Genomic DNA, 26627 nt, shown 5'->3' with positions numbered 1-26627 from the left:
TTCAAAAAGTAACTTTCGGATGGAAACGCATCCTAATCAATGAGTTATGATCGTCTATAGATTTATCACTCCTTTTATTTGATATTCTCTTATATCGTAATCATTCTATTTCATTGACACTGCATTCGTTGAAAATGGAATTGTGACCTCAGGCCACCGTAAGGTGCTGCCCCCTTAGCCTGCTTTTCTGCTTTTCGTTCAGCACGTATCTGACCTCGACACTGACCGCCAGTTTTGAAGCTTTTCAAGGGATTTCCTAACGTCAAATTTCCCTTTTCGACGCCCTGTTTTATAGTTAGCTCGTCGATTAGAGTTGACGCGAACAACATGGATAAAGAGACGGTTAGCTGTTTGAAGCAGCTGAATCTGAACAATCTTCAAGAAGGTGAGACTTTTTTGAGTGAGAGCAAAAGAAAAGTTTTACCCTACCGTCGTCTGACGTCTGCCTGGTGTGCTACTACTATACCACTACCAGACCAGACCACTAGTTCGTTCAATTTATCTCATAATTAATCATCTGACAATGTTCGTCAGCATTATGAATATCTTTACTTGACAAGCTAATGATTTAGGTCACTAACTTGTCAGAGACAGAGCAGAGGGGCACCTAGTACCTTGGTGACCAAGTCCAAGAAATAAAACGAATTTGACCCGACAATTTCAACAATGTCACTGACAGTCACTGCATCAATTTTCAATGGCAGGGGTTTATTTGTGCTGAGGCTTGAAATTACAAGCCAGTCAGTCTTCCATCTCAGATTCAGTTTTATAGCCTATCTAGCATCTTGACTTGAAGTTAAAGACTAGTCTTAAAATCTTAGATCATTTTTGGACATCATACTTGAACTTGAACTTGAACTTGAACTTTAATTTTATTGCTCCATATAATACACAAGTTACATAGGAATGACATCTCACATCAGTAACTCAACTGGATTAAAGGGGCTAGGCCTTTGGATAGCCTGGGCCTTTGGATAGCCTGGGCTTAGATTGACACCAATCTAAGGAAGGAAGGATATGTTATTTCTAGGAGCCTATAAGTTATAACCAATCTACCTACTAAAACCATTCTTAAGATTTTTAAGACCACTTCTAGATATAAGCCACAACTGTTCCACCACCGGGAATAATTTAAGTAAATATAGTTTATATAATATCATATTCTATCATTTCCAGCCTGGGTGGACGCGGTATGGAAGAACTATTTCACAGATTTCGGCGCGCTGCCGCCCGACTTCGACGAGGGTTCGATCGATTCGTTGAAAAAAGTCGTCAAATGTTTGAAAAAATGGGCGTCGCTTGGTGATCTGATATCGGATGATGAGCCTAATAACGCAGCAGGTTAGTGCAGGGTCCCTACAACTCCTTGAATCCTTGAAAACTCCTTGATTTTTGAAAATATTTTTCAAGGTCCTTGAAAATCCTTTAATTTTGAGAAATATCCATAAATTCGTTGAAACTCCTTAAATTCTGAGAAAAACGGGGATTTTGTTTTTGAATTTTCGACTTTTTTTCCTTATATATGACCGCGAAAACCTCCTTGAATTTTGAAAATCCTTGAATTCTGGATACCAGGAATTGTAGGAACCTTGTAGTGACGCACGCCATGTATTTATATCCAACTCCCAACAGACGGTTTCAACCTGATCGAAAGTTCATCTCTCCGTAAGCCTACACCCAGAAGAACTTTTTCGATTAGAGTGACCTCATTTCGCGATGTTTTGTAGGTTTCTGGCCGATACTGGTTGAGAATAACATCCCGTATAAATGCCTGGTCGCGTATCTCGCTTATGTCATCGACAAGGGTGTACAGGTAAGATAACTAAAAGAATTCATTTCTCAAGGTTGAAGTTCATTTCCCCAATCAAATGACACTTAAGAATCAGTTATAACCAATTGCAATAGTTATTGATCGATTACCTAAGCAGATCAGAGTCCATTTTTAGCTTAAAGCTTAAAACCTGAGTTGTAAGCCTCATTAAAACATGAATTATCTAAAAGCAACCCAACAAAAAGTTTTAGAAAGTAGAACCCAATTAATTCAAACATCGAATACGCTGTTTAGCTGAAGAACATGCACTAGTGTTAGCTTTGCCTAATTTATTGGAATTACTGGTCTAGGTGGGATTTCTTTAAATCGAAAGATCAGATAATTAGAATTTCAGAAAAATGGGGGCCAATTATAACAGCTCTAGTCAAACTTGCGAATTTGAAAAATGTTAAGCTTGTACTATTTCGTCATTCATCAGGGCCTAAATTTCATTGATACTAGAATAGAATACCTTTACAAAGGTATTTTATCTTAATCAGAATTTTTCGAGAACAATTTCAATAATGTCAGATTGTAAACGTGTGATCTTAAATTCTTAATGGCCTTAAACCCGATTGCTGCTATTTTCTATTGATCTCTATTTTGTATATAGAGGAAAGCGACGTTTTGCGACAAACAGCGCGCCCTACTGGCGGCGAGGATTTACACGTGTTTAGTGATTGTACCGGGTAGCGGCGCGTTTCAAATATTTCACCCGATGATTTACGAGAACACGCTGCACGGACTGATGATATTAACACAGATTACTGATTCAGGTACGTCCGATGATTTTGTTAATAATCAAATGATATCATAGGTATCAGCGCAAAATGCTGAGTGTATCGGCGACACACAAAAGATGGTGCTACATTCAGGGTCAAGTTGCCAAGTCGTATCTCACTCGTCTAAAGACGTGGTCCCTACGACTCCTTGATTCCTTGAAAACTGCTTTCAAACCAATAATGTTTTTCAAGGCCCTTGAATATCCTTGAAATTGTGCGAAATGCCCAAAAGTCCTTGGCTGGGTTTCATAGATGTGAGAGAAAAATTGTCTCTGTGATTATTTTGAAATTTGTCGGTTATAACCATGGTTTCTCATTGTTACTATGATGGTTGTCACCCAGATTGAGGATTTACCCCTAGGGATTACTTTGATACTCAGTCTATGAAACCGGGCCCTTGAATTTTGAGAAATTGGCTATTAGACAATTTTTAGGTTTTCAGTCTAGTAAGCAGTCATAGGCTTTATACATACAGATTCCACTGTATCTAATGGTTTACCGAGATAACTAGTACAGATTTAGGAGGAATCTACAGTAATGGGGATATGAAAGTGATGAATACACTCCTCGAAATTTGAAATTGAAAACTCCTTGAATTCTTGGAATGACTGGTCCTTAAGGTGTTAGATTTAGAGCTTAGATGGTCTTAGACCGGTCTTAAATCTAAGCGATGACCGACTATGCAACTGGTCCTAGGGTTCTTACAGATCGTAGAATTCTGCATTTATGATTCTTTGCGCGAAAAATCAGGGAATTTTGACTCTTGGAAATTTGGCTATTCGAATTTTTGGTGTCTGATAAACCACCTAGCAACACCTGCTTGAGTTTCATTACAATTTTAGATTATTTCGTCGGTAAGAAGCATCGTCGCAGGCGGTCGTCGAGTTCGAGTCAGTCGTCGTCGTGGGCGTCGCAGCAGACGCGTCGTCGCAACAATAGAAAACGAACGCGTACGAATAGCGAATCATCAGACAACAATGAACAGGTACGTCGCGTCATTGATGAGAATCAGAATTGTATCATTCATATCGACTCAAATTTGTTGGCCCCGGAAAGTGAGCAAATTGTTTTTGGTGAGGAAAAGCCCACAAATTGTTTTTTTCCTTAGAATTTTATCTCTATTATCCCTTGGATGCTTTGTTAGGTACAGTACACTGTTCTTTACCGGTCAACCGCAATGAATTTTAGTAAAATCTGTTTGGAACCTTAAAAAAGATATTTGCCTTATTCTCGACGCAGTGAAGTATTTACAGTCCCAACGCTAGCTAATCAGTAATGTTGAGTCTACCCTAAACAATGGTCTCCTTACTCAGTACTGGTCAACTCAATGAATTTTCTGAAACTCATCCTTTCCCTGATTCTCAACTCGGTGAAAAATTTACGACGTTGCAACACTATTGAGCGTAAAAGGCGCAGAGACTTTTATTGTAATCGATGCTGTGGATTTAATTTCACAGAGTGTTGAAGAAGGTGAAGACAATGATAACGAACTACAAGATTTATCCAATCAGGAAAAACAAGTTCTCCGTACACATCTTACTTCACTGTTTAAGGTTGGTGTTTTTGTTCGTTCGAAATATTTAGGTTATTACAGAAATAAGATTCTGTACAGCATGCAGAATTGATACTATAACCTGGTCTGACACCGCTAGGGATCAGCTCTGCAGTGATGTGCATAAAGGGTCTCGACCATTTAGTGAAATGATCAGACCTTCATTTAGCTTGAAACGAAAGATGATGCCCTACTTTACTATGTTTTTGGCGATTAATTACAAATATGTTCTGTCGATGGCATGAATTATCAAAGTTGTACAATTATTATTCCTCCGCTTACTGTGGAAACAGTGGGAATGTAATGAAGTTCTCTTTTCGTAACTGTGGTTTTGTTTTCTCTGTTTTTGAAGGACGAGCTGCTGCTGTTGAAAGTGTTTTCGTTGAAATCGAGCGAGGAATCGCTGCAGCTAACGTTACGAACGCTGGTTCAATTAACGCGACTCGAGCCAAAGACGTTCCGTTCGGATTTCAACTGGAACGACAACGAGTAAGTCCGACATTTTTACCACATTTTAGTTCACCACGTTATATTAAACTGTCACGGTCCCTATGACTTGTTGATTCCATAAAATCTCCTTAATGAAAAATTATTTTAAAGGAGGTTGAAACTACTCCTTCAATTTGAAAAATGCAAAATGCCCACAACTCCTTTAAAACGTCTTCAATTTTGAGAAATATGCGATTTAGAAATTTTAGTAGTTGTACAGTAAACTACACCTCAATCGGTACAGTTAGGATTAGGATTTTTCTTGCGGTTACCACATTAGAAGTTCAGGTGGAGTAAAGATTGATAAATAATTTGCTTACAAAACCACTGAGTATGGTTTACCAACAGTACAGATTCAGGAGGAGTCTTCAGTAACTGGGACAAAAAAAGTCATGCGGGCACTTCCCCCGAATTTGAAAATTACCTTCCGCTGAACCACATTCAATTCACTGCGGATGTATTCACTTATAGAAAATTTATGATATATATATTTATTTTCAATACAAAACAGTGAATATTTTATGCATATTTATGATTTTTGCAGTGATTTCAAACAGAGTAACAACATCACAGAGCTGGCTTATACGGTAAGTTAACAAAATACATTCATATCAGCATTGTACAGTAAAAAAGAAACTGTACCCACTGCCTGGTAGAGACAGGTGCCGTAATCAAAGGATTTTTTGTGTCGATCCATAGTTATTCGTAGTTGCCGCACGCATCCGAGCTATATTCAAATACGAAAGTCTTCTCGCCGTTAGGTTATATATGCAAAAGAAGACTGTTTCTCCGTCATCTGGTAGAGACAGGTGCGGTAGGCCTAAATGAAAGAGTTAATTTGTGTCAATGCGTCGTTTGTTATTATAGATGCTACAAGTATCCTAGCTGTATATTCAAATAGCCTTAAGCGCTCTACATTTCCACGTAAAAAAGGTTGTTTCCAACAGTCTCGATATTGAGATGGTCAATTTGTGTCAATCGATGTCATAATTTTGCTACAAGTATCCCAACCGTATTCGAATTCGTAGCCTTTAGCACCGTGTAGTTCAAGTGTTCAAAAAGGCTTGACTGACTGACTGACCGCCGGTAAAAACATGATAAGCATTGAAAGGGTTGATTTGAGTCAATACATCGTCATAATTTTGCTACGAGTATCGGAGCCATATTCAAATATGTAGTCTTTAGCATTGTACATACAGTTCGGAGGTTATATGTTTATAATAGGCTTGACTGACTGGCTGACCGTCTGGTTGAAACGCCATCAACATTGAAAGGGTTAATTTGTGTATGTAAATCGTTGCAGCTGCTACAAGTATCCGAGCCATATTCAAATTTGTAGCCTTTAGCACTGTACATACAGTTCAGAAGTTACATGTTTATAATAGGCTTGACTGGCTGGCTGACCGTCGACTGGTTGAAACGCCATCAGCATTGAAAGGGTTAATTTGTGTCTGTGAATCGTTACAGCTGCTACACGCATCCGAGCCATATCCGTTGTCGTTCGCGTACGTCGTCGACGAGTATTGTTTCTCCGGCCTCCAACAATCCGTTCACCAACGCGTCCACTTTGCGCTCCATCGACTGTGGGCTATACGTCGCGTACCACTGCGACAGCATTTCATACGGCACCGATTTTCGCCCGAGTACTTTCGCACCGAGTTTCTTCAGCCGGTCGTCCGGTACGCCCAGTTTTTTGCCGACCAGTTTCCAGTCGTTGATCGTCGTGGCAAGAAACCTACGGAGACGTGTGAAAATTGAACGATTAATTCTCAACTCCTTACCTAAGTTGTACCTAGCATTTGAATCTTAGAGGAGGGGGGCAGAGAAACCTTAATAACATGGTTCCCACAGAACAGGGAAATTGGGAAAAACTTGGCAATTTTGAAATGATAATTCCCGGTTTGGAAATATTTGCAATATTTGCAATTTAGAAGCATTTGCCAAGGGCAAATTTTTTCAGCAATTTCCCTTGAAAATCACCTTTATCAACCAGTCACTGCTAAAATGTTGACTGTAGCATGACGATATGTGTTCATTTCCATTTGGGAAAATTGAAAATCACCCATGAAATACTTGGGAATTTTGAATTCATATAACTGTGGGAACAATGTTAATGGGAAAGTTACTATAACTGCCCTTTTTAAGATGTCTTCGCCCCTTACCTAAAGTCAAACGATTCTTCTTTAAGCTCCTATAATAAAAAACTCCTCAGGCCTATAACGAAGTAAGTGCTCGTCATGCAGTCCCATGTGAAAGATTCTACATTAAATTTCTATCGAATATAACAATGATATTTCATAAGAGATGGCCAGCAGATGGAAAAAGGACAAAAAAGTCTTCACTCCATTATGAACATTTTTGTGGGCTAACTGCCTCCTCGAAGTACAGCCCTGCTTAAAAGCTTTTAAGAAGTGAACTTGCCAAAGCCACCTTGTTCCCTATGTGTTTGTTCGTCGCTGTTGTCATTTGCTTCATTGATAGTTAACGTAGAGATATCGAAATATCATCTGTTCACTTTACGAACCTGAGATGCGAATCGTTCAACAGTTCTCTGTCGGCGGCCGACTTCGCGTTAACGAATTCTCTCAAACTTTCGGCGGCTTTCTCTTCGCCGCGCGCGTCTAAGTGACTCTCCAACCGCGCGGCGCGGTCGTTCAGTTTCAGTTTGCGATTGCGTTTGCACCACTCGGCCAGTAACCGGTGCCCGCGTTCGTCGTCCGTTGACAATTGCGTGTTGAACGTTTGGATTTGTTTCGCCGTGAAGCCGAGTTTCTGTTCGGCGAGCAGGTGCCAGTGTTTCAGGAGCCGAGCGATTTCCAGTAGATTCGAGTCGTTTAACGGATCGACGATTTTTTCAGTCATAGTCGAGATTACTTCTGCTTTCTTCCGGTTTTACTTTTCTCTTAAACTTAGACCGCGGTTTGAACTGTTGTCCTCGAAATCCTGGAAAAATTACGGAATTATAGTAATTATTTTTTCAAGGCTTGGAACAATTTTCAGTGCGCACCTGATGCTACTAAGAAAAAGCTACGGAATATTAGAAATAATATTTTCTCATGGTTTTTGTACTGTAATATGCCTAGTATTTGATAAGTTTTAAACCCACTATGGGCCCAAAGTTAAAAGAGATTTATTTGTCAAAAAACACGTTTCAAACTCTCATTAAGAATCATCGTCACTTTAAATTTTTGAAATCTTCAATTAACAGGCAGTTTTTTTTGTAATCTCGGCCCTAGTATTACTTTGTTTCCATAAACTGTCACTAAGTACTGTCTTTAGTGAATTTGATAACAATTAGTTTTCACTACTGCCTCAAGTGAATGATAAGCCCATACATCATTTAGTTGGCATAGAAGTTTGGATATAAGGTATCGAAATCACAAAGAATATAAATGGTACAAACCCTTTTTAGCTTCAGTTTCTGCGTTCGTTATAGTACATGTGTTGATCTGTTGAGTTGTACTATGTGTTTATAAACACTGTTAACTGTGGCGCGATCTGGGCTTGTTTTTAACAGATCAATGGTCAGTCATGCGGTCTGTCATGGCTAGTTTATTGTAAGCACTGCTTAATTAGTTGACAGCGCTAGATTAGTACCGGTAGATCGTTAGTTAGTCATTTATTGCCAGTTCTTGTGAACGATAATCTATTTTAGATCTCATTAAAACATTAATTGTTTTAGTAATAGGAAAATTTGGTGATAATTCCATTTATAATCATGGTTTTAGTACAAAATGAAATATTTTTGAAGTGTTTTTGGTTTTAAGATGTCCATTTGGATTATTAAAATATAACTAAAGAATTTTTGAGGATAATTCATTCAGATTATTGAAATGTTAAAACTTTGTAAATTATCATTAGACATTCTCTAGGCATATGGGAATGGATTAGATGAAGCCATATATATTTTTTGTTTCATTTTACAGGGACTGAACCTTCTTTGTAATCCAAACCACCGAGACCCGGCAGTTACTATTCGCAAGGTAAAATCTCCAATTATGCATAGAGTTCATACCACAACCTCCTAAATTGAAAACTTACATGCATTGTGTATTGTAAAACTCCTTGAAAGTATATACTGATAAATTTTGAACTTGAATAGCCCCCCCCCCCCAAAAAAAAACAAAACAAACTCAAATTCTGGAATGAGGTAAATATCAATTCAGGATCCAGTTAAATTGTTCTGCGCTCAGACTTAACTTTATTGAAAATGAACAAATTTGAACTCAGAATTTTAAGTTTACAACAGTGCATCTGAATTTATATTTTCCCAGTGCACCAATAAGTGACGATAATAATAGAACAAACCCTGATTCAAATTCTACCAGCAGATATTTTTATAATTTTGAAGCATACCCCTAATCAGTTGGTAACAAAGTCTTGTTATTTCTATTTACAGCTGTTTCAGCATTTATTACCGAGTTTGTTGATGATTTCGTCGGACGGTAAACTGTGTACGTCTGCCATACCGTCGCCTGTATTAGCTATTAGAGATCAGACTCTCGCGTTCATCACGTAAGTCGTACACGTAAAATACCGATGACTGGTCGTAGCTCTGTACGAGCAAGTTGCTCATAAGTTAGTTAACGGAGACAGATGGATGAATTCCATAGTAACAACAAACTTTTGACTGTCACTATGACATTTATCCACTGGTTAACTGTTACAACCAACCTTCAGGTTCTGGAGCCAGTTGCTCAAAAGTTAAGTTAAAGGTAACCGGTGGATGAATTCCATAGTAACAATGAACTTTTGACTGTCACTATGTCATTTATCCACTGGTTAACTGTTACAACCAACCTTCAGGTTCTGGAGCCAGTTGCTCAAAAGTTAAGTTAAAGGTAACCGGTGGATGAATTCCATAGTAACAATGAACTTTTGATTGTCACTATGTCATTTATCCACTGGTTAACTGTTACAACCAACCTTTGAACAACTGGCCCCTGTTCAACAGTTCTGGAGTCAGTTGCTCAAAAGTTACGTTAAATGTAACCGGTGGATGAATTCCATAGTAACAATGAATTTTTAATTGTCACTATGTCAACTATCTACTGGTTAAATGTAACCAACCTTTGAGCAACTGGCCCCTGTTCAACAGTTCTGGGGCCAGTTGCTCAAAAGTTAGTTAAAGGTAACCGGTTGATAAATACCACAGTAACAATGAACTTTTAATTGTCATTTATTCACTGGTTAACTCCAACTACTCCTTAACAAACTGGTCAAATGCTTCAATTGATTTAAAAAATTTCCGGTGTAATCGAGATGATGATGTTTCATAATCATGCATTTTTCAATATTTCAGTTTCTTGTTAGATAATCATAAAGCGTCTGCCAATATTCACACCAGCAGTCGTGCACTGATACAGCATTTATGTGTGAAGGTACCGGATAAGATCGAATATCGCACAAAAGTGGCGCAGGTAATTGAGGCCGCAGTTTTCAGATGCATCATGAAGGGCAGAACCTTTTTATTTTTAATTTCGAAGGGCCTTAGTAAATGCAATGTTGTTCCTAAGTTCCTGGGCCCATTTTCACAAAAAGGCTTAACTTTAAAATCGGTTTAAATTCATAGTTAATTCAGTTTATCTTAAATCAATTTAGGCCTTGATCATGTGTGAAGCTGGGCCCTGGTTTTAGACGTTATCAGTTTACAAAAGGATTTTTTTAACCATTCATCTTTATTTACAAAAAAGAAACAAAAGCGAACATAAATACATGATTTACCAAGCAAAGTGCCTAAGGGGCATTATATGCAAGGGTGAATATAAGAATAAATTATTAGGGCCAAAAAAAATTATGATCAATGGTTTACAAGGTGTTACCACAAAATAAAGACTGAACATTTTGTCTGTTTGTTTGGGGAATGAATAAGTCCAATCCGAAATACCTAAAATCGAAGTCGATCTAATTCCGTTCCGTCGATCTTTTATTCGCAGATAATCCTGAAGTTGTTGTCGGTGCTGTCGAGTTCGGCGTACGCAAAGTTAATGGAGTGGTTTCAGAGATTGTCGCGCAACGAGAAGACGTCGACGCGCGTGTTCGTTATCGATCTGATCGGAATGATATTAACGCAACCGCAACGTCAAATCGACGGTACGAGCAATCCGGATTGTAGATTCATATCGTTTTCATTTCGCTGGAAGTTTTGTTTTTTTTTTCAACTAATTTCGCGATTTGATGTTATTTATTTATTTGTAGATTCGATACCGATTGAAATGCGACGGTTTTGTTTGCACACGTATCTGCTGAAAACGTTGATCTGCCGCTGTTCGGACATTTCTTCCGTGTACGCATGCGTTTGTTTACTTACATCGGTTCCACAGTTTGAGTCTTAAGCTTGCGACTGACTTGGCAAATTTGCCCCAAGTCTGCCACAGGTTTTAGAGTTTGATATTCAAATCACCGTTAATAAGACACTATCCGTGTTGTGAGATGATATAAAGAGAATCCCACGGTAATTACGAAAAATTATATAAAGTCTGAGCTAGTTATGCATTCAACATTTCGACTATATTCTATATTTCGACTATATAGTATTCATTATTATTGTAGGATTCTATTTATATTGAGTGGAAGCATTTGTAATGAACTGGTTTTAGCTCTTGAGTCAGAATTTAACTCAATAGAATTCAGAAGTCACTAGTTACTCCTTTGTTCTATAGCTAATCCAAAACATCGGGACCCAGTTCCACTGTTGTGAGTTAAGATTAACTCTGAGTTAACTCATCGAAAATGAACTAACTTTAACTCAGAGTTAACTCTAACTCACAACTGTGGAACTGGGTCCGGGCCAGTTGCTCATAAGTTGGTTAAAGATAACCAGCAGATAAATACTATAGTAACAACAAACTTTTAATTGTCACTACCGGTATGTCAATAATCGGCTGGTTAACTCTAACCAACTTTTGAGCCACGAGTCCCAGACTTGTCTGATGGTGACAGAGGTTTTTTGGTCAATTGGTAAAACTGAATGTTAAACAGCAGGGTCCAGTTCCACAGTTCTGAGTTAAGATTTGACTCTGGGTGAAAACATTGAAAATGAACTAACTTTAACTCAGAGTTAACTCTAACTCACAACTGTGGAACTGGGTCCAGGCGCGCAGGTGCTGATTGTCTCTGATTTTTATTTTGATAGGGTACGCAGTAAAGCGATATCGATGTTTTCGAATTGTATATCGAATGTCGACTCGTCGATCGCTCGGACCGTGCAGCAGGTTATTACACCGGCGGTCGTGGCTAGACCTCCTCAAACTAGACTCATTCTAACACCGCAATTGAATAAAGAATTGATACCGAGCAACGCAGGCAGCGGTATGTATTTTACTCGCTTAGATTGTTCATCGGATTGAGGTCGCATTGCTTAACCCTTCCGGTACATAGACACTGCAATGTCGTGTATAAATCGACGATGGACTTTGCTAATATGCTACGTTGCCACGAATTGATGTTACTAACTATCAGCTTCAATCTCTATTGAAAGAACCTGTCAAGCAGAGTGAAATATTAGTAACTAACAATACAGCGGTGTAGACGCTAGCAATATGCCTGTTAAACAACCTATTTAATTTTCCTAAATTTATAAATGATCTCTATAACTTTAGCGTAAGAACTTGTCAGGACTGAAAGGGTTAGGGGGTACGTTTTCAATCCAAATTTGTATTTGTATTGTATTGGAGTCCAAGTTTGTAATGATCATTCCTACTACTAAAACCTCAGTGAGTTTGACTGTGTTTTCAGTTACATACGAGGTAACTCAATCAAGTCGTATAGTACCTGAAAACTGTCATTCTAAGTTTATTTTTAGCCAGCTTATTTTGTGAAAGACCTTCTGTATTTTGTTATTCTGATCGCCTGTATCTTTCAGAAAACGATCCCGTGGTCGATATGGAAAACGATGAGAATCGCGATCGAACAAACTCCGACAAAACAGCGGCCGAACAAATGGCAATAACCGGTCAGATGACGCAATCAATGACGGTCGGTGAAGATGGAACTCCTGTCGTTACACCGGGTACTGTACAACTTGTCGTCATGAATAATCTTAGTGAGTACAGTTTCTAGGAAATTTCGTTTCTGTTACTGGTTTTTTAGAACCGTTTATGTTTTTGCCTGAGACTGTAGAACTGATTTGATTTGTTTGATGTACGATTAAAATGCGAAGTCGATCTTACCCACCTTGATAACTGATTAATTCTGCCGATGATATAGCAATTGACTTTCGAAAAATAGGCCACTTTTTCCATCAAATTTCATAAATTTCCAATTACACAGGGTGACCACTAACCAGGAAAATTCAGGGAATCGGCGAAATCTAGAAACAATTAAGGGAATTTGGCTTATCTTAGCAAAAACCTGGAAAACTCAAGGAATTCGGATAAAGCCATGAATATTGAATGAATATTGACCACGTGTTTCTTTATCAATACGTGATTCAATGAAAAATGAATGAATTGTAACTTTTTGATACTAGGTTAGAAATTTCTCTGATGCACTCTGAGGGAATTTTGTGTACCGGACGTTATCACATGGAAAAATCTGGGAATTTGTAAATGGGTGGAAAGTGGCCACTGTGTTAATCTTGCTTAATAACTCATTTGAATTCTATCAGCCTCAACTTGTCGAATGAATTCTTTGGATATTCTCTCAGTCTTGTTATAATATATTTCCAGCCCTTGAAGACGGAGAGGGCGTCGTCTCGATGCTTCGTCGACGAGCGTTAGACGCGAAGGTGTTCGTGCGAAAGTCCGCCGTACAAGCTCTGGAAAATATCATCAAACTCTGCGCATTGTCGTTCAATAAAGAAGTAAGTGACGAAATCAGCTTCATGTCATCTTAATATCAGCTTCATGCGCGGTTAAACTAACTTAATCTAAACTATCTTATCTTAATTTTTTAACATTATTATTATTATTATTATTATTATTATTATTATTATTACTATTATTATTATTATAATCAATAAGTATTATAATCCTTCTTATCATTATGAATATGGATGAATATTATAATGTTAACGATATTCATATATTATAAAGTGACGTATATATCTATTTGTATTGCACCCTGCACATAATGCACGTGGGCACAGTGCCTTAGTAATTATAAGTACAGCCCTAGGCTCGCACTGTGTCCCTCATCTTATGTCTGTAAAAACAATGTTTAACTCCTATATTGTATCCTGCATGACATAATGATGAAAAATAAATTATATTATATTATAATCTAGAGCAGTTGATTCCAAAATGTCTACTATTTATTTCTCCAGAAAGATTTTCTTGTAATTTCCGTCTTGATTTTCGATCTAACAGTATCAAACAATCGGTTTCCTTTTCCATCATTTGCATTTAATTCAGCACAAATTTCACCCTTGTTTTCCGGCAGTCCTTGCAAGATTTCATGTGCAGAGAAAATCTTCAAATATTCGCGCTTCACGTAATTAAAAATAGCAAAACGCTTGATTTTCGCTGGTAAAATTCTCATCGTTTCTCTGTAGGACTTGATGACGATTCACGGTCGATGTTTGGATCCCGGTCTCAGCGTTCGTAAACAAGCTATGCAATCTCTCACGGAAATCTTGCTCATCTATCCCGAAAATCCCGACTTCCAGTGGTAAGCCATTTCTCTGTAAAGAACTTTTTGTGCTCTGTATTGAGCGTATGCTATAAACTTGAGTGAGTTAATTAATTTTATTTCTCAATAAATATTATATGGTGGTGTACATAATTACAAAGTGTACTTTATTGAGAGGACACCCTCAAGTCTAGAAACCGTGCCAAATGATGGTGGGTTGCGTGTTCCAAAAAGATTAGAATCAAAGGCAAACATCCATGAATACTCAATACTAGTACTTAAAAACAATTACATGTAGTTAACAATAGATATTATGAAATTAGATGATGATAATAATAATAATAATATAAATGATAATGATAATCTTGATGATTTTTAGGGCGTGGTTGGATGGTGTTTTGCCGTTGGTCATGGACCGTGAGTCCAGTATTGTCGAGAAGTGTTTAGACTATTTGCAGATCGTCTTGTTGGAGAATATCGTTGCGTATAAACAGTCGAGCGCTAAGATGAACACAGCCGCCTGGCAGATGACCGATACTGTCGCGACCGTAAAGGGCACCGAACTGAGGTATGTACCGAATGGTAACTATAATCGGGATGTCCACTGACCGGGAAAATCTGGAAAACTCAAGAAAGTTCAGAAAAGTCAGAAAAGTTCAGGGAAACATTCAGGGAAAACTTTTTCGATGGATTTTGCCAAAAAAACCTGGAAAACTCGGGGAATTCCGATAATGCTATTGACCACACGTTTCTTTATCGATACTCGATTGATGAATCATGAATAAATCTTAACATGAGATTTCTCCATTCACCTGCAACAGATTCGCTCAGGGAATTTGGATAATGCTATTGACCACACGTTTCTTTATCAATACTCGATTGATGAATCATGAATGAATCTTAACATAGGATTTCTCCATTCACTTGCAGTAGATTTGCTCAGGGAATTTTGTGCATAACTCAGAGGGATTTGTAAATGGAGAATTGTTTGTTTCTGATAATATATCTAATTTCCTATAATTTTGTGTGTGTGTGTGTGTTTCTAACAGGCGATATTTACAGAAAGCTTTCAATTTGATGGCGAAGAAATCAATGTTCCGCCGCGGTTTGATGAAATCGCTTATAACTCACATTGATACTGCGAACAATAATGTAAGTACTGAGCCTCACTGTCACCCGGGTTATGCGCGATTATAAATGTTATCGCCTTATGAAGATAACAGCTCTCTTGTCTTTCCTATTGATGTTCATCAGAACACAGGGAAAGTTGTAGAGAGAATCCCACAATGATAAGGAAAAAGTCCGAAAATGTCACTTTGAGATAGTAGTTTATTCAACGTTTCGACTATATCCTAATAGTTATCTTCAGGAATAAGGTTACATTTTCAGACTTTTTCGTTATAATTGTGGGATTCTCTCTACATCGCGTCAACACGGATATAGTATTCTATCAATCGTCACAGGGAAAGTTCTGTTTTTACTGCGAAAACACAGGGAATTTCTGAGTGCAGCGACTGTGGTCACCCTGTATAGACTAGTTGTCACTAATCACTAATTATATTGACTCTTTGAACGATTATCTAAATGTATGAATTGAGTTCTCATCAGTAACCGATGGATTTACATTATTATTAAAGGCGGCGTGGATGTTACTATCGGAATTGGCTCCAGCGATTTCGCAAACGAACGTCGACACCGATCCGATTATAGATTACTGGAACAATATCGCTAACAACCTGTCGGGTATGTACATAATATCGGCATTTACCGGTATCAATCTGAAACCCTTTCAGACATTCACCGTCGTAGGGTAAACATAGGGCAATCACTTTTTGAAAGCGTGTCAATAAAATAACTAATGTCTGCATCTAGTTCCATAGTTATCTCGTAGTTTGATTCTTAGAGTAAAAATTTGTTAATTTCCTATGTTTTAACCCGGGGGGTCAAATCTTAACTCACAGCATTTTCTGGGGTTTGAAGTCCGTATGTTCTTAAGTTCGTAATATGAAATGCTTGAGGTCCAGAACCGAGATATACAGTAGCTTGGATGAAAAAGAAAGTGGCTGACTGATAAAAAGGACATTGATTGTCTGAGGGGTGCAGGTTCTAGACAGTTGATTCCCCTGCATTGTCAATTCAACTCATTAATGTAGGCTTTTTTTTTCAGATAATGATTTTCCGACGCTTAATCGTGTTTTACTCGTGCTCGGCTCGATGGCTAAACACGTGTCCGCGCAAACGTGTCAAAACCTCATAGGTACGCACGCGTGCTTCTTGATAAATATGCGTATAGAAAAACTGAAACACTGCTGAAAAAAATTACATCTCGTGCATCGATTTTATTTCGTGTTTTTTAGATAATTTACAGCATAATTTGTCTCAGTTTGACTCGCCGCCGGAACTCATCTCTACAATGGTTTCTACGTTGTCTAAAGTACGTAATTTTTTCGATGCCTTTTGCTTTTCAACATTTTCAACTTCATAAGAAAGAGATACTTCATTGTATTGAGATCATCACATAATACAACAAAAGATGGTCATTTATAAATTTTGTGTGACCTATTTATGTATCACTCATCGTGTTGACCATCTAGCTTTAATCAATGGGTCTATTGTATATCATTATCATTTCTCTTACATATAGCTATACGTTGTCTAAAGTAGGTTAATATTGGATGCTGTTCAGACTCACTGTTCGTACTTCCTTATGGCGTACCAGTCTAACATATTAAATGTGTCCATACATATAAAAAGTGGTTTCAAGCCACCATCTAATGCTCAAGCAGTGAGGCTTGTTGAGTTGGGAAAGCTCAGTGGTGCTCAGCGGGTTGAGTCATTTTGATGAATTCACATTTACGTATCTTGTGCGTACTACATACTTTTTTAAAAATTGTTATCGTAATTGATAACCAACCACCCGGTGAGACTAGCTAATCAGTCTGTTTGTAGATGATACAAATCTTAAAATTAGTAAATTTTGTTACTTTCCTTTTCGTAGTTGTATAATGCTAAGTACGGTGATGTGAGTAAAGCGAGAGAAGAGATCGGTAAATGGTGCTCTGATTTGTTGAAAGTTTCCGATGGTTATTTGTCCGGTGTGATCCTCGCCGAAAATCCCGGTACGTTACATAGGTCTTATTGTATCAATCCTCACCCTGGAACCAACACCCGCAGACGTATTACATGTTCTTCCAAGTAGTCCAGATAAAAGAAGTGTCTTAATGGGGCGTTTCCAGGCTGCTGATTGACACCTGCATCAATACAATAAACCTGCAGAAGATCAGTTAATGTTTATTTATTCGCGTTGTTTGGTTGTTTTTCTAGCTGATGCCGCGTTGAACGAAGATCTGATAATTAAACATTTATTCACCGTTGGTGAATTATGTCAGCTATGTCCGACTAGTACGCCTCGTCGTATAGCGATGTTAGTTATCAGTTTAGTAGCGGCTCCGTGTATCGGTAAGACGCTTTCTTTTATTTCTCTCAACTCCCCTTAGAAATACTGAAAAATACTGATTGTTCAATGGAAAGAACCATCCCCTCGAGAAATTACACTAGATAAGTAAAGAAGAAAGACAATATCCGCGTAGGATGAATTTATGAGAGATATTTCACAATTATTTAGCTAAAAATGTAGAGTAGAGTATAAGAGTATATATTTTGAAGTACGTTTCAGCTAAAGACTATTAGCCATCATCAATACGCCTGACAATGGCTAATAGTCTTCAACCGAAACGTTGCTCAAAATATGAACTCTTTTTCTCAAGAACTTTACATCTTTTACTGAATTATTGCAGGATTTCTCTTGTGAATTACAGTAGACTTTGCTTCACTCAGTACCTCAGTCGACTTGGTAAACCATTCTCAAGTCAGTATGAATAACACAGGAGATTTATATGGAAAAACCTGCAGTATTTTCCGACCGACTTGGTGAAATATATACAGTACCAAAGCTACCGTTTAAGGCGCAATTTACTGTATTTCCTTTCTCAGAACTGGTCAACTCGATGAATTCGACTAAAAAAATCATCCGTTTCCCTGATACTCAATTCGTTGAAATATTCACAGCAGTTTTGTTTTACAGAGGAATGCAGTAGTAATTCACAGCCTGCTGAAAGCAGCGAACACCAGCAGCAGCAACAGTCGCTCAGTCAACAGACGCTGGCTGTTCCGTCAAACCAAGACGTGTTATCGCAGAAATCTTCGCAAGGTTTCAGCCAAGGCTACACGCAGGTTTTATCGCAGTTCTCCGGATCGAAAATGTCGACGACGATTCGCGCGCACGCGTTCGTTACTTTAGGTACGAAAAAAAAGACGAAACAGAAGCGAAAATTCTTCGAAATCTGAATTCTGTTGAGAGATTTTTAGATCACGTGTAAAATCAAACAGCTTCCATCTATGCTTTATGTATTCGACTTGTGTTAATTGATTGGATTCTTAGCAGATTCATTAATGTCGGGGAATAGTCAGGGAAAAAGCGAGTCAAGTGAATGTGGCCACCTTGTTCACTTTTCATGTTTTAATTGTTTAACAGTTAGAAACATTAAGTCTTAAAAATTGACTCGGTCGATTCTTTCCGAATCGTTGTAGTTATTTCTTCTGTGGTTTCATTCTCTTTTCGTCGATTCTATTTGCAGGAAAATTGTGTCTTCAAAACGAAAGTCTGGCGAAGAAATCGATCGCCGCGATGGCTCGAGAACTAGAAACGTGTCAAGACATTCCGATACGTAATAATATCGTCATTATTCTATGCGATTTCTGTGTCAGGTACGCGTGATCGCTGCGGCCTTTGAAATTTGCTTGAACGGTTTTCGATAGTCCTCGGGAAAAAGACTTGGTTATCTGTGAGGCTAGGTTGGTTTTAGCTCATTTTTGTTCTAAAACCAATCTAACAACTTAAGACCAGTCTAAGCTCATATTATTGGTTCCATTACTGATCTAACAACTTAAGACCAGTCTAAGCTCATTTGGTTCTTTAACCAAAGCTTATTTTGGTTCTATTTCCAATAAATTAAGAACAGTCTAAAACTCATTTTGGTTTTGGTTCTGTTACCAATCTTAATGATATGACCCAGCTTTCAGTGTATGAATTTTGAATTGCTATTATAACAACTAAACATTTTGGTGTTATACCAAATCTACAGCTTTAGATTGAAGATCATTTTTGGACTAGAGTCACTATGCGATTGCGCTTCTGGATCCCGAGTTTGATAAATTTGCTAAAACTCTTCGTATATTTATTTCTATGTATTTTCTGTAGATACACGACCCTCACTGACAGATATATATCGAATATAGCTTCATGCGTTAAAGATCCGAGTCCACTGATTCGTAAACAGACTCTAACATTGTTGACTCATTTACTGCAAGTAAGTTTTCCAGCTGCTAGTTGTTACATAGGGATAGGTTTATAGATTTGGTGATTTGTGCCTATGTTTCTATTGTTTCTGTATGTTTTTAGGAAGATTATTTGAAATGGAAAAGTTTGCTGTTTTTCCGTTTCATTTCGACGGTGGTTGATGATCATTCGGAGATTGAAAAGTTTGGTGAGTAAAACTTTTTTTATCATCAGATATAGGGGGAGTTATACCTTGCATGTATACTACAGCCTTGCCACTTACCCGTAAGTCAAGGAATTTTCTTGTCTTAAAAAGAGTCAAGAAATAGCCACATAATTTTTTGAAAAGCTAGAATTCAGAGAAAAGTCTGGAAAATTTGTTGAGATTCTTCGTTCGTGCATAAAATCAAACAGTTTCCGTCTATGTCTTAGTATTTGACTGTGTTAATTGATTGGATTCTTAGCAAATCAAGTCAGGGAAAACAACTCCTGGGGAATAGTCAGGGAAAGAGCGAGAGGTTTTTAACAAATTTTTCTTTTGCAGCCAAGTTCTGTCTGGTCGACCTGCTGTTGCCCAGGAATCCGAACATGTTCTTCCAGCATTTCATCGAATGTATATTTCATTTCAATTCGTACGAAGATCATATGAGTAAGTAGTAACAATAAGAACTTTGTCCAACCACCAGGAACCTGTTGCTTATTATTTGGTTAAAGATACCAGTGGATAGTTGGCGGTGACAATCAAAAGTACATTCTTACTATGGCATTTATCCGTCGATAATCTCGAACCAACTTTTGAGCAACCGGCCCCAGAGAGTTTTGCGCCTCTTCTGTCTTTCGTATTTTCGGCATGAAAGATATGTCTTTATTTTCAATATCGTCTATTGTATCATATAGGTTATAACAAATTCCCTCAAATCGACCGAGACAAAGAGTTGTTTTCGTTAAAGGGACCTGAAAATTCGAAGTAAGTTTTATCGGAATATCGGGCCACGCAGGATTTGGGCTTGATTCTCTGTGAATCTCTGTCAGAGAAAAGCGGGGGATATCTGCCTAGAGCGTGTTTTTGTATGGCGACGCTTTGTGAAAATGATATGCAGTATCACCAGTAACATTTTGCTGATCCTGGTGCTACCACTATAGGCAGAGTCTACTGTATAAGTATTTATGAGTGAGAAAACATTTCATTTCATCATCTTTATTTCGAAATGAATTACAATGAAGTATTACAAGGATAGATAAACTAAGAGAGTGTTACAATATTTATCATTACATGCAATATAAAATTCAAATACAACAGCTGAAACTCATTGGGCGTATATACATTTTTAATATTTGAATTTTCCAAATTTTCTCTCTTCAATTGCGGGATTCGGTTTAATTAAAACGAGTATTGTTTATGATTTTTCACCGCAGGAAACGTCACGCGATCTATCGATTTCTATTGGAAAACTTGCAAGATCATCACCGGTTCCAGTTGACGGCTAAAATCACGAGCGAGATTCTCGGCGGCGTCGTCGACGAGATCATCCCGTTCGACGACAAATCTTTACCTCTTCTACAAGACTCGTTATCGATTCTCTGCTGCAAGGTATTGTGGATATTTTTCCGTTCGTTCGGATTCAGTGATGTGCTTCAACGGGGTTCCTATAACTCCTCAATTCCTGAAAAAACTCCTCCTAAACGGGAAATGCGTTTTAAGGTGCTTGAAACTCCTTTAATTTGAGCAGAATGTCAGAAACTCCTTTAAAACTCATTTTTCAGAAATAGGCAATTTGAAATTTCTATTTAGTTTGAAGTTGTACAGTAAACTACGCCTAAATCAGTAGTGTTGGGACCAGGATTCGTTTTTACCCAATTAGGTGGTTAAAAAAATTAGAAACAGTTTAATTAGATAATTTAGGGTTTAATCAGTCGACGGTAATTTGAAGTTTTCTCCTTGAGAAAACTCCTTGAAAACTTCGGGTATATTCAGGAATGACTGATCTGTAGTAGGGACCCTGTAGAAGTGAGAAATTCTAGCTACAAACAAAGAACCTGCTTAATTCATTCATCTCGTCCACGTTTTTTTCGATTACAGGAGATTAAACTATCGACGTTACGTCACAAAACGGGCGACGACCTAGAGGAACAACAAGAGTTGGCCGAGGCTGTCGTGGCCACCGCGAAGAAAAACATCATCACTCAGGTGGTGAAGAAAAACGTCATCGAAAACATCGTTCCTATCGCTATAGCTCTCAAACATATGGTAATCACTCACGCCTAGTTGCACGATCATGGCTTAATCCGAAAATAGTTTTAAGTCTATCTATTTTTTTTTTCAGTGCGAGAAGCAGCGTTCACCACTGTTGAAAGATTTGATGAACTTTTTGCAAGAACTGATGAAAGACTACAAAAACGAAGTGAAAGGTGAGTAAAAGATATCGTCTGCTGTGGATTGGTGAAAAGTTTCCCGAATAAAGTTTAAGCTTAAATCGGTTAAGTTTGAATTTGTTGTCCTCATTTGAAACATGAAGTAACTGATCGCAAATAATATGATTTGATATAATTTATTCATCAATATATGTACAAGATTTTTGACAAATTTTGCTTTGACATCTAGAGGTCCTACATAATTGATATGATTGTTACTTAGATAAAGAAAGCCGTGTGGATGATATACACATTTCATGAGCCTAAGTACATTTCTAGTACCGGTAAAAATTCATACGCGAAATAATTTTCATATCGTTCATGTATATATTTATTACTGTAGATATTTTGTCGGCCGATAAACAATTAGCCGAAGAAATCGAATACGATTTGCAACGATTCGAGCAAGATCGTCTGAACGCACAACGTAAAGCCGAAGAGGCCGCTAAGGTTCGTGTTTGTATGAACAAAAACTACGGAATATGTTATGTAAAATCTACTACTAGAGTTGGAAGATTTGAATGGATAATGCGTCGGATATTTTTGGTCCGAATTAGAGAGTGTTTGTTTATCTTTGCAGACAGCGGACGCCAGAACGAATTCACCTGTAACTGATCAAGTGGCGCGGAACTCGCTCGCTATACAGCCACCTATTCTGAACTTACTCAATGCGGCGAATTCGAGGCGAAGGTATATTGTGTGCGATGTTGAACAGTACACAGTTCATTGCGAGCGTTCTTCAGTGTGGCCGCTTACTCGAAAATCAGAGAAATTTCTTTTCTTGAAAAAAGTCAAGGAATAGTCAGGGAATTTTGAAATAAAGCTGAAAATCAGGGAAATTTTCAGATTGCTAGATCGGGCGTGAAATCAAACAGTTTGCATCTATGTCTTCCTTATTTGAGTGTGTTAATTGATTGCATTCTAAGCAGATCAAGTCAGGGAAAACAACAGTATGTCAGGGGAATAATCAGAGAAAAAGCGAGTCAAAAAGAAGTGGCAGTTACCCTTTTCTTTTTTCGTATGAATCTCAATATTAGCTGCGTTGATTTGATCATTCCCTGTGAGTGAATTTTACTCTGTTTAATTTACAGATCCTCGGTATCGGCGGCCGAGCTGATCACGTCTGCTAAGAAGGCCGTCGAAGAGGCCAAACGATTGACGGAGATACGCAATTCACCAACGGCGGCAGCAGCACCGATGAATCATGGCGCAATGAACGAACGCAGTCCGCTCGTAAATAACGCCAACCCGGGGACAACGAATGATCGCAGTCCACTCGTAAATAATGACAACCCAGGGATGACTACAGCTATAAACGAACCATCATCTGAACCACTGGTAAAATATATATCGTAAAATCCTTTGATTATAGATTTTATTTTTGATTTTCCACACTTCACTTATGTTCAAGACCTTGCCTCAGACATTTTTCATAGACTTCAAAAGACATTCCTTGGACATTAGCCATTTTATCAGCAAACTTTTATAAGCTGATCGTTTACACTTCACATGTGTTCAGAACTTCACCTGAGATATTTCTGATTTGCAAATGAACTACAAACACCTGACATCAGACATTTTATCAGCGCACTTTCTCAAAAACTGATCATCCACACTTCACATGTGTTTAGGACTTCACCAAAGACATTTTTGATTGAAAATGAACTATAAACACCGGACATTAGACATTTTATCAGCGCACTTTGTAAAAAAATTAACCGTCAAAACTTAACAATATAGGGATGAATATGTGAGGGTTTGGTGCCAGGCTGCAGATTGATGTTTGCATCAATTGTTCCCATTTAACCTTTGTATTTTTCGTTGGTTTCAGAGTCCCGCGTTACAGACGCTGACAGTGCCGCCGGTCAACAATGTATTACGTGCAATAAGTACTCCACATCGCTCTATAGACAATATCACGTTCTATCAAGGGGACATCGGAGTTTCACCTATACCGACTACTACCCGTAAACCTAAAGGTAAAAATACAGGATCTACCAGTACCAGGAGCCAGTTGCTCAAAAGTTGGTTAGAGTTAACCAGTGGATAGTTGACATAGTGACAAATAGAAGTTCGTCGTCACTATGATATTTATCCGCCGGTTATCTTAAACCAACTTTTGAGTGAACTGGCCCCAGCCCAGCATGTTTAATTCACCAGGTTCATGGACCGTAGCTTTCGATTTCCAGTTGTGGGCCAGCATTTTGAAATATTTTAAGTAATTTGTTTTGAAAAAATATTTTTCTGATTTTATTTCGGTCAGGTAAAAGAAGCGTAATCGCTTCGAAGAGAAGGAACCTGCGATCTGATAATACAGCGATTGATACTACAGAGCCTGATATACTGTTTACGATGCCAACCGAGAATCTGTAAGTATCTAGTAAATGTAGAAATTTGATATTTCCTCTGAAAACTACACCTTACATGGTAGCGTTGGGACTAATGTCCATTTATTAATGGATGAGACCAGTTTTTCTGGGATAGTTTGCTTACCTTTTTGGGTACATACCGTACCTCATTTAAGTTTTAACAGAATGCCAAAAATCGCGGACAACAACTGACTCTCCGATATTATTCCAGTTCTGCACCAATTAGATGGATTGGTAAAAAGACTCCTTCAGTCCAGTTGAATAGGAGAGAAAATCCTCAATTTTGTGAAATTTCTTGAATTTGAACATTAGCCTTTTTGAAAACAGTTTTTCTTCAACTTTCTATTCGCCTGATTTTCAACTCGGTGAAATATCTGAAATATCACGACACTACTGAAACCTAGGATACCGCGTTTAAGCGATGTCCCATTAAGCCGCTGTGATCTGAGCAGTTTACCGAGTTAACCGGATGCCTTATGTCTGTTTCTTTTTTCTTCATTTAGTTTTCGAAAACCAGATGCACCACCGCCGCGCATCGACATCGTTCCGCCATCCGACGCGGAGAAATCAGAATCGGCGGAAACATCAGCGCATACGTCGTTAAAACCGCGACCTCGAAGAAAACTGCGTTCCAGCTTTAGGAAATGAGTACCGTGAGCGCGTGTGTTACACAGGACTGAATTGAAGCTGTTTACTTGAATATTGCCCCAAATGCGGTGATTTAAGTCATGATCAAATGGTTTGATTGTCCGATTAGTGTAAAAACTTGTGAAAAATGTAATTCCGTTTAAAAGATTCTCATGGTTAAGAAATTCAATCTTAGCTGTGATCTGTCGTTAAAAAATGCGTGAAATCTTGGTAATTTGTTTTGAAAAAATATCAAAGAGTATAAGTCATGATCCAATTGTCCTGATTTGTGTGAAAACCAGTGAAAAATGGATTTCTGTTGAAATAATTCTCAAAAAATCATGATTGTTAGCGAAAAACAAGCTTCATGTGAAGTAATTCAATCTTAGCTGTCTCCAGGTTGTGATCAGTCGTGAAGAAATGTTTAAAACCTTGGTAATTTGTTCTGGAAGAATATAAAAGAGCCAATCTATCGTAACAATAATTGATGAAAATGTGTAATCTATAAGGGTCCAGTTCCACAGTTGTGAGTTAAGATTTAACTCATTGAAAATGAACTAAATTTAACTCAGAGTTAACTCTAACTCACAACTGTGGATCTGGGTCTTGACCTCTGGCATCGAAATATGCATTTAGCTTATACTGTAAATAATGTCATAAAATGTACATGTAATTCAATATGTGAAATATATTTGTATAATACACTATATACGATTCCAATCATGTACTAAGGCGGGTTTCGATTTGTGTAGTCTCAATTCTAGAACATGACGATATAGCTGCGATCCTCGAGTAATGACCTTATAGGTCGAATGTAGCAGTTAAAGCAATTATACCAATTAGTTTTATCAGCGAATACACTGATAAGCAGTATTGCAACGCGATGTAAATCAAGTGGATAGAAAGCTAGTGGGTGGAACTACTGTGTTTCGCGATTATGCGTACAGTAAGATGGATACGTGATTGGGTGAAATTTCAAATCGGTAGGGTCGGGCTGTCAAGTGCCTTACTGGAAGGATCGGGCTATGGGGTAACTTAATTAGGGCAGGATCGGTTAAGGGTTTCGGGCTATCCCTGGCTAGTACCTATTTCAACTTCGCTTGAGAGGACATCAGGTGGCCTAGCTCAGTCAGTTTTGTACATACCTGATCAAGGAACCAGGACGAGCATAGATGGGCCTTTCAACTAAATCAATTTTTTGAATATTTCTAAGAACCCGCGCATCACCAGTGAGGTTTTCTGGATTAATATTGAAAGGGCTTAGAAAATTTTCAAGAAATTTACCTAATCTAATGAGTTAATTCGCATTTTACAGGCAGTAAAAACTGGGTACCGTACTCGGTTCAATAAAAAACGTCATTAATACATGTATTTTCACTAATCTATAAAATCCCAAGTAACTGAAAATGAAAAAAGGCGGATAATAACTGTTGACTGATAGCTCACCAGATATTTCAACTCGAATCTGTTTTAACTCAAATTTCTGATATGTACGAGGCGTGTTTGACAAAATTACTTTTAGTTCATTGAATTATTGGTGGAATTAATCTTATATTGGACAGTGCTCTTTTGGTCGCCCTAATTCGTGCGGCTGGGACAACTTTTCCTGGAGCCAGGATTGACAGAAGTAGATGTTGCCTGTCCCATTCAATATAGATCAAATTTATCACGTCAAATT

The 26627-nt window shown here is 38.0% G+C and overlaps 1 protein-coding gene across 1 annotated transcript; it reads left to right on the top strand.

Moving 5' to 3' along the window:
• The first annotated feature begins 327 nt into the window (after positions 1-327).
• LOC141912901 (condensin-2 complex subunit D3-L-like) lies at positions 328-25164 on the top strand. Its single transcript, XM_074804326.1, has 39 exons — positions 328-385; positions 1177-1341; positions 1728-1813; positions 2424-2586; positions 3435-3577; positions 4050-4145; positions 4497-4633; positions 5178-5220; positions 8560-8616; positions 9033-9148; positions 9936-10053; positions 10570-10726; positions 10832-10919; positions 11769-11944; positions 12498-12677; positions 13303-13436; positions 14127-14242; positions 14583-14771; positions 15253-15355; positions 15841-15946; positions 16371-16460; positions 16561-16637; positions 17202-17322; positions 17528-17662; positions 18288-18503; positions 18841-18970; positions 19464-19572; positions 19665-19749; positions 20086-20190; positions 20439-20508; positions 20958-21132; positions 21622-21789; positions 21866-21950; positions 22297-22403; positions 22534-22643; positions 23045-23291; positions 23785-23932; positions 24217-24322; positions 24826-25164. The coding sequence occupies exons 1-39, from the start codon at positions 328-330 to the stop codon at positions 24968-24970; spliced, it is 4860 nt and encodes a 1619-aa protein (XP_074660427.1). The 3' UTR covers positions 24971-25164.
• Positions 25165-26627: the final 1463 nt, after the last annotated feature.

Source organism: Tubulanus polymorphus, chromosome 11, assembly GCF_964204645.1.
Source record: "Tubulanus polymorphus chromosome 11, tnTubPoly1.2, whole genome shotgun sequence".
NCBI classification, from domain to species: domain Eukaryota; kingdom Metazoa; phylum Nemertea; class Palaeonemertea; order Tubulaniformes; family Tubulanidae; genus Tubulanus; species Tubulanus polymorphus.
Note: the sequence above shows the minus strand (reverse complement) of the source record. Positions and strands in the feature narration are given on the sequence as shown.